Consider the following 10,000-nt stretch of genomic DNA (forward strand, 5'->3'; position numbering starts at 1 on the left):
TACTACACCGTATAAATCTACAGCTCACATGTACTCATATATACACGTACTACACCGTATATATCTACAGCTCACATATACTCATATATACACGTACTACACCGTATATACCTACAGCTCACATATACTCATATATACACGTACTACACCATATATACCTACAGCTCACATATACTCATATATACACACGTACTACACCGTATATACCTACAGCTCACATATACTCATATATACCGTACTACACCATATATACCTACAGCTCACATATACTCATATATACACGTACTACACCATATATACCTACAGCTCACATATACTCATATATACACGTACTACACCATATATACCTACAGCTCACATATACTCATATATACACACGTACTACACCGTATATACCTACAGCTCACATATACTCATATATACACGTACTACACCGTATATACCTACAGCTCACATATACTCATATATACACGTACTACACCGTATATATCTACAGCTCACATGTACTCACATATTCACGTACTACACCGTATATACCTACAGCTCACATATACTCACATATACACGTACTACACCGTATATACCTACAGCTCACATATTCACGTACTACACCGTATATACCTACAGCTCACATATACTCACATATACACGTACTACACCGTATATATCTACAGCTCACATATACTCACATATACACGTACTACACCGTATATACCTACAGCTCACATATACTCATATATATACACGTACTACACCGTATATATCTACAGCTCACATATACTCACATATACACGTACTACACCGTATATATCTACAGCTCACATATACTCATATATACACGTACTACACCATATATACCTACAGCTCACATATACTCATATATACACGTACTACACCGTATATATCTACAGCTCACATATACTCATATATACACGTACTACACCGTATATACCTACAGCTCACATATACTCATATATACACGTACTACACCGTATATACCTACAGCTCACATATACTCATATATACGTCCTACACCATATATATCTACAGCTCACATATACTCATATATACACGTACTACACCGTATATATCTACAGCTCACATATACTCATATATACACGTACTACACCGTATATACCTACAGCTCACATATACTCATATATACACGTACTACACCGTATATATCTACAGCTCACATATACTCATATATACACGTACTACTACAGCTCACATATATCATATATACAGCTCACATATACTCTCACATATATCATATATACCGCGTGCTACACCGTATATACCTACAGCTCACATATACTCATATATACACGTACTACACCGTATATACCTACAGCTCACATATACTCATATATACACGTACTACACCGTATATATCTACAGCTCACATATACTCATATATACACGTACTACACGTATATATCTACAGCTCACATATACTCATATATACACGTGCTACATCATATATACCTACAGCTCACATATATCATATATACGTATACATACAGCTCCTACATATATACTCATATATACCGTGCTACACCGTATATACCTACAGCTCACATATACTCATATATACACGTACTACATCGTATATACCTACAGCTCACATATACTCATATATACACGTACTACATCGTATATACCTACAGCTCACATATACTCATATATACACGCATACACATCGTATATACCTACAGCTCACATATACTCATATATACGTACATCGTATATACCTACAGCTCACATATACTCATATATACACGTACTACATCGTATATACCTACAGCTCACATATACTCATATATACACGTTGCTACACCGTATATACCTACAGCTCACTATACTCACATATACTACAGCTCACATATACTCATATATACAAGTACTACATCGTATATACCTACAGCTCACATATACTCATATATACACGTACTACATCGTATATACCTACAGCTCACATATACTCATATATACGCTCACATATACCTACAGCTCATATACTCATATATACACGTACTACATCGTATATACCTACAGCTCACATATACTCATATATACCGTGCTACACATCGTATATACCCAGCAGCTCACATATACTCATATATACACGTGCTACATCGTATATACCTACAGCTCACATATACTCATATATACCGTGCTACATCGTATATACCTACAGCTCACATATACTCATATATACACGTGCTACACATATACCTACAGCTCACATATACTCATATATACACGTACTACAATCATATATACCTACAGCTCACATATACTCATATATACACGTACTACACCGTATATGTGGCTTCCAACATCATTTTTCATCAATAATTACTCCCAGAAAGTTCTTTTAGTTTTTCTATTTCAGTGTCATGTATCATAATTTTTTTGTGTAAAGTTATGACACGATTACCAACAATTATAAATGTAGTTGTAGTTTGAAAGTGTTTTCCACCAGCCTTGTGTATTGGTATCACCTTTGCCATTTTCATTTCATCTGGAAAGACTCCAGTTTTCAGAGATTGATTACATGCATATACGTTAGAGGTTTAACAACACAACCAATAATACTTTTTACCATAAACATGTCAGTGCCATTCCAGTCTGTGAACTTTTCACTCTTAAATGTTTTAACAATCTCAATCATTTCTTTTTCATCATAGATGCATTCATATTTACATTCTTGCTTAGCACATCATGTATACTGCCAGTCTTTGTAAACTCCCCAGCCAAACCTGGACCAACTCCAACAAAATAATCATTACATTCATTTGCAGCTAAGGTCATATCCTTCACCTCTGGATTGTTGTTAGTCAGAAAATACTTAGTGTCTCCAGTTTAGTCTTTTTTATTCTTGATCATTTCATTCAGCACCTTCCAGGTGTTTCTTACTTCTGGTGTCCTCCAGTAGTTTACTATAATAATTATTTTTATTGCTTCTCATGATTCCGGTTCTAGTTTGTTTTTGTGTATCTTTATATAATACATTTTTCTTCTTACATGTATTTAATATTCCGTTAGTCAGCCATGGTTTTTCATCAGATTTCTGTTCTACTTCTTTCTTCACCAGAGGACAGTTTTTTTCATAAAGAGATGTTATAACAGTCAGAAATGAATCCTAGGCTTCATTCGTGTTACCTACGTACATGTTGCCCCACTCTTTGAAGTTATTGATGTTTTCTGGAGTTCTGTGTCTGGTCGTTGTGTATATTTTGCAGTATTTCCTGGTCTTAGTGCAGCTATGGATGTTTGCAAAAACTGGCAGATTGTCACTGATGTCATCTATTATTAGTCCACTTTCAATTTTATAGTCTATGAGTAACTATGTCTTCCCTTTAGGGAGATTAGTTTAATAACTCCACAGTCTGAACAACAAAGTACACATCAAGTACACAAAGTATTACACACACAGCCTGACCCCAACAGGAAGTTCATATCTGGTGATGAATACATCGACCACTAGACTCATCCAATCCTGTTACTGAGTTACATGTTAAACAATCAGGAAGGAGTTTTAATGTGTACATTATTACAGTTCATGGTGCCATCTAGTGGGCTTATACAGTACTGTAGTTAATATCATATAGAGCAGGGGTCACCAACATGGTGCCCACGGGCACCAGGTAGCCCCCAAGGACCACATGAGTAGCCCTCAGGCCTGTTCTAAAAATGAAAATTGAATATTGATGTTATCAGTTTCCCACCTTGTTAAGTCATTGTTGATAATTATTGTGAGAAATCATTAACATGAGCAGTGTCTTCACATAGAGGAGTATCATTAATTATTAATAATCATATATAACTATCACTAATCATTAATAATCATATATAACTAAAGGCAAACTGAGCACATTTGTTATTTCAGAAGAGTGTATCAAACTGGTAGCCCTTCGTATGACTCAATACCCATAAAGTAGCTCTCAGTTTAGAAAAGGTTGGTGACCCCTGATATAGAGAGAGATCATATAGAGAGAGAGATCATATAGAGAGATCAGATCATATAGAGAGATCATATAGAGAGAGATCTTATAGAGAGAGATCATATAGAGAGAGATCATATAGAGAGAGATCTTATAGAGAGGGATCATATAGAGAGATCTTATAGAGAGATATCATATAGAGAGAACGTATACAGATAGATCTTATAGAGATAGATCTTATAGAGATAGATCTTATAGAGAGAGATCATATTGAGAGAGATCATATAGAGAGAGATCTTATAGAGAGAGATCATATAGAGAGATCTTATAGAGAGAGATCTTATAGAGAGAGATCTTATAGAGAGAGATCATATAGAGAGATCTTATAGAGAGATATCATATAGAGAGAGAACATATACAGATAGATCTTATAGAGAGAGATCATATACAGATAGATCTTATAGAGAGAGTTCCTATACAGAGAGATCATATAGAGATAGATCATATAGAGAGTTCATATACAGATAGATCATATAGAGAGTTCATATACAGATAGATCATATAAAGTTAGTTCATATAGTTAGTTCATATAGAGAGAATTCATATAGAGATAGATCATATACAGATAGAGATAGATCTTGAAGAGAGAGATCATATACAGATAGAGATAGATCTTGAAGAGAGAGATCATATACAGATAGATCATATAGAGATGCATCTTATAGAGAGAGAGATCTTGTAGAGAGAGATCTTGTAGAGAGAGATCTTATAGAGAAATCTTATAGAGAGAAATCATACAGATAGATCATATACAGATAGATCATATAGAGATAGATCTTATAGAGAGAGAACATATAGAGAGGGTTCATATACAGATAGATCATATAGAGAGAGTTCATATAGTAATAGTTAGTTAGAAAGTAAAGGTAAAATGGAATAAGACAGATATGAAATAAAAGAATAAAAGTGACATTGCACTGCAGCAAATGAATCGTGACTTTAATAAATACGAGTGGATGAATGCTATTGCTTGGTGTAAGAAATGTTAAGAAATCTGAAATAATGCGTTTAATGTCTCCGTTACAGTCACTGAGTACCTGAACTACACAAACTCTTCTAAATATCGTACCTTGTTCCTTGTTAAGCATCTAAACTACCAGCTGGGGGGCTCTAGGGGATTGTAGCTAAGAGATGGGGGTGTCTCCACCTATACTATTATGTTTGTGGGGTTTGGGTATCCATATATATCCTCCTGCATGACTCGTCCATCCCCTTCCTCTGTCTCTGTGTCGGGGTTCTGACCTCTGGTGGATTTGTGAGGACTATGGTTAACTGGTCCTCAGATCTCTGCAGGGTAAATCCAGACAGCTAGCTAGTCTGTCTGTCTGTCTGTCTGTCTGTCTGTCTAACAGCTAGCTAGACTGTCTGTCTGTCTGTCTGTCTGTCTGTCTGTCTAACAGCTAGCTAGACTATCTGTCTGTCTGTCTGTCTGTCTGTCTAACAGCTAGCTAGACTATCTGTCTGTCTGTCTGTCTGTCTGTCTAACAGCTAGCTAGACTGTCTGACTATCTGAGATTTATCTCACACCACTATTTAGCAGCAGGTCTTTGCAGAGCTGATCACCGCCCATGATGATTCTGATTGGTTTAAATAAATACCAATGAACCAGATATTAGATATAGAAACCAGGTATTTTAATAAGCACACCCTAACTGTTGGTTGGCAGTATCTATGGAACAGAGTTTGGCATTATTATTATTATTATTATTATTATTATTATTATTAATTTATTATTATTATTACTATTATTATTATTATTATTATTACTATATTAAGAACATGCAGATGGGCTTGGCCTTGGGCTGAGCAGATCCATGTAAAAGTTGAGTTTGTTGTTGTTGTGTCTCCACAGAACCGGCTGCAAAGCATCATGGGAGTAGCCATGCCTCTGTTTCACGCCAGAGGAGTGTTCCAGTACAGCTTTGGTCTGATGCCCTACAGGAAGCCCATCCACACCGTCGGTACGGTAACCCAGCGGTGGCCTGACACACACACACACACACACACACACACACACACACACACACACACACACACACACACACACACACACACACACACACACACACACTCACTCACTCACTCACTCACTCACTCACTCACTCCACTCACACACACACACACACACACACACACACACACACACACACACACACACACACACACACACACACTCACACACACACACACACACTCACAGACACACACACACACACACACACACACACACACACACACTCACAGACACACACACACACACTCACAGACACACACACACACTCACACACACACACACACACACACACACACACACTCACACTCACTCACTCACACACACACACACACACACACACACACACACACACACACACTCCTCAGACACACACACACAGACACACACACACACACACACACACACACACACACACACACACACACACACACACACACACTCACAGACACACACACACACACACACACACACACACACAGCTGCTAAGTGTTTACACTAGTAAACTAGTAAAACACAAACGGGAGAAATAGTTAGCTACCAGTACTGACTAGTGTGTGTGTGTGTGTGTGTGTGTGTGTGTGTGTGTGTGTGTGTGTGTGTGTCTGTGTGTGTGTGTGTGTGTGTTGTGTGTGTGTGTGTGTGTGTGTGTTTGTGTTTCTGTGTGTGTGTGTGTGTGTGTGTGTGTGTGTGTGTGTTTGTGTCTGTGTGTGGTTTCTGTGTGTGTCTGTTGTGTGTTTGTGTTTCAGTTGGGTCTCCTGTCCCGTGGTCCAGACTCCGTGTCCCAGTGTGTTGGACATTGTGTGTGTCCATGACGTTTACCTCCAGAGTCTGACCCGTGGTCCAGCTGTTCCTAGACGCATTGAGCGCTCAAACACCACCTCCAGGCCTGGAGGAGCACCAGCACCTCACCCACTACATGATGCTAGCAGGAGGCTAACGGGATGCTAACGGGATGCTAACAGGAGGCTAACAGGAGGCTAACAGGAGGCTAACAGGAGGCTAACAGGAGGCTAACAGGAGGCTAACAGGAGGCTAACAGGAGGCTAGCAGTGCTAGCAGGAGGCTAACTGGAGGCTGAGAGAGTTTGTTCGGTTGGTTCATCTGATTGTTTTATTCAGGAAATACATAAATAATAAAATAACTTTATTTAACCTAAACGTCTTACAGTCGGCTGATTTTAGTTAAACACTAGTTAAAGGTTTGGTAACGTTTACAATATACACTTTTTAATATTTCTTTTGAGAAGCTGTTTCCAGACAGCAGTGGGTGGAATAACCATTATATAACATAACCCTAACACATATAACCAAACATTAGGACCATTATATAACATAACCCTAACACATATAACCAAACATTAGGACCATTATATAACATTAGGACCATTATATAACATTAGGACCATTATATAACATTAGGACCATTATATAACATAACACTAACACATATAACCAAACATTAGGACCATTATATAACATTAGGACCATTATATAACATTAGGACCATTATATAACATAACCCTAACACATATAACCAAACATTTGGACCATTATATAACATTTGTATCACAGTATTTATAAGATTCTGGTGGTTTCACAGTATATCACAGTATTTCCTTTGGGCCTTTATATCTGGTTAAATCAGTTTATATCTGGTTATATCTGGTTAAATCAGTTTATATCTGGTTATATCTGGTTAAATCAGTTTATATCTGGTTATATCTGGTTATATCAGGTTATATGTGGTTATATCTGGTTATATCAGACTATATTTGGTTATATCGGACTATATTTGGTTATTCTACTCTCTATTTCAATGTCATCATGTTTACTAAAACAGAAACCTACTTTATGTAGGAAAATAACACATTGATTCCTTTTAAAACCAGAATAGTTGTAATGTGAGATAGTCGTATAAACACCTGGACCACAGGTATCCTTCTGTTTCTGAACGTAGCTCCGCTGTCAGCTCGCTTCAGTGTTTGATTAAAGTTAGTAGAGTAACGTCAGCGCTGCAGAGTAACATCAGCAGAGTAACGTCAGCGCTGCAGAGTAACGTCAGCGCTGCAGAGTAACATCAGCAGAGTAACGTCAGCGCTGCAGAGTAACATCAACAGAGTAACGTCAGCGCTGCAGAGTAACGTCAGCGCTGCAGAGTAACGTCAGGACTGCAGAGTAACATCAACAGAGTAACGTCAGCACGGCAGAGTAACATCAACAGAGTAACGTCAGGACTGCAGAGTAACGTCACCGCTGCAGAGTAACGTCAATGTTATCGAGCCACAGTAACGTCAGCATAGCAGAGTAACTTTAAAAAAACCATTTTAACCCTTCATCACTCTTTACTATTGAATCAGTTGTACATTAAGTTTATCTATTGAATCAGTTGTACATTAAGTTTATCTATATCTATTGAATCAGTTGTACATTAAGTTTATCTATATCTATTGAAACAGTTGTACATTAAGTTTATCTATATCTATTGAATCAGTTGTACATTAAGTTTATCTATTGAATCAGTTGTACATTAAGTTTATCTATATCTATTGAAACAGTTGTACATTAAGTTTATCTATTGAATCAGTTGTACATTAAGTTTATATATATCTATTGAATCAGTTGTACATTTTATTTATCTATTCTAAATATTCAGTTGTAGTATTAATTTTATTTCATGTATATTGTTTCCTGTACATTAATTTATCTATTGAATCTGTATGTGTGCTGTTTATCTATCTGAATCAGTTGCTGCTGCATTAAGTTTTTATCTTTTGGGATCAATATCTATCTATTTATCTTCTATCTATCTAAATATTGCTCTCTATCTATCTATATTATTATTTCATATATATTGTTTCCTATATCTCTAATCTATCTATATGTGTCTGTGTGTCTATCTATCTATCTATCTATCTATCTATTTCCCTCTTTTGGGATATATCTATCTATCTATATATCTCTATCTATCTATATATCTATCTATCTATCTATCTATCTCTATCTATCTATATATATCTATCTATCTATATATCTATCTCTATCTATATATCTCTATCTCTATCTATCTATCTATCTATCTATATATCTCTATCTATCTATATATCTCTCTCTCTATATATCTCTATCTATATATCTCTATCTATCTATATATCTCTATCTATCTATCTATCTATCTATCTATCTATCTATCTATCTATCTATCTATATATCTCTATCTCTATATATCTATCTATCTATCTATATATCTCTATCTATCTATATATCTCTATCTATCTATCTATCTATCTATCTATCTATATATCTCTATCTATCTATATATCTCTATCTATCTATATATCTCTATCTCTATATATCTATCTATATATCTCTATATATCTATCTATCTATCTATATATCTCTATCTATCTATCTATCTATCTATCTATCTAACCGCAGCGCGGCTGAGCTAACGTGCTAACGGGCCGAGCTTACATGCTAACGGGCCAAGCTAACGTGCTAAAAGGCCGAGCTAACATGCTAACGGGCCGTACATCCAGCTGTTGCTGACGGAGGTCCTGCCTGTCCCCGCGGTCTAACTTGTAGTAATTAATAATCTGATCTGAGAGTTTGTGATCCGATGTTGAAGCTTCTGCTACGACAGCGTTATAAAGAATAAAGATCATTAATATTCTGAGATTAAAGTCTGTAATTTAAGGAAAAATAACTATTCTCTGACATTAAAGCAGTATTGATTGTCTCCCCCCCGCAGAGTCTCAGAGGTTCTGATTGGACAGTTAAGGGGGCCAGTTCTGGCCCGCGGGCCGTATGTTTGACACCCCTGGTTCTATCAGAGGCTCCATTACATTAATCTATTAATCTTTATTAAAGATATTTACATATTACATCCATTAAGTTGTTAATCTGTGGCTCAATAACATCTGAGTATCAGAGATGGGAGTAAGTCACACATGGGCAAGTCTCAAGTCTTAACCTTCAAG

The 10,000-nt window shown here is 36.5% G+C and overlaps 1 protein-coding gene across 2 annotated transcripts in view; it reads left to right on the forward strand.

The window, feature by feature from the left end:
* mogat3a (monoacylglycerol O-acyltransferase 3a) overlaps positions 1 to 10,000 on the forward strand; it is a 183,844-nt gene that overhangs the window by 22,647 nt on the left and 151,197 nt on the right. For both annotated transcript variants that reach the window (XM_028564275.1, XM_028564274.1), the window contains exon 9: positions 5,863 to 5,971. In XM_028564275.1, the coding sequence (XP_028420076.1) occupies positions 5,863 to 5,971 (109 nt within the window). The remainder of the gene's footprint in view (positions 1 to 5,862; positions 5,972 to 10,000) is intronic.

Source organism: Perca flavescens, chromosome 19 (assembly GCF_004354835.1).
Source record: "Perca flavescens isolate YP-PL-M2 chromosome 19, PFLA_1.0, whole genome shotgun sequence".
NCBI lineage: Eukaryota > Metazoa > Chordata > Actinopteri > Perciformes > Percidae > Perca > Perca flavescens.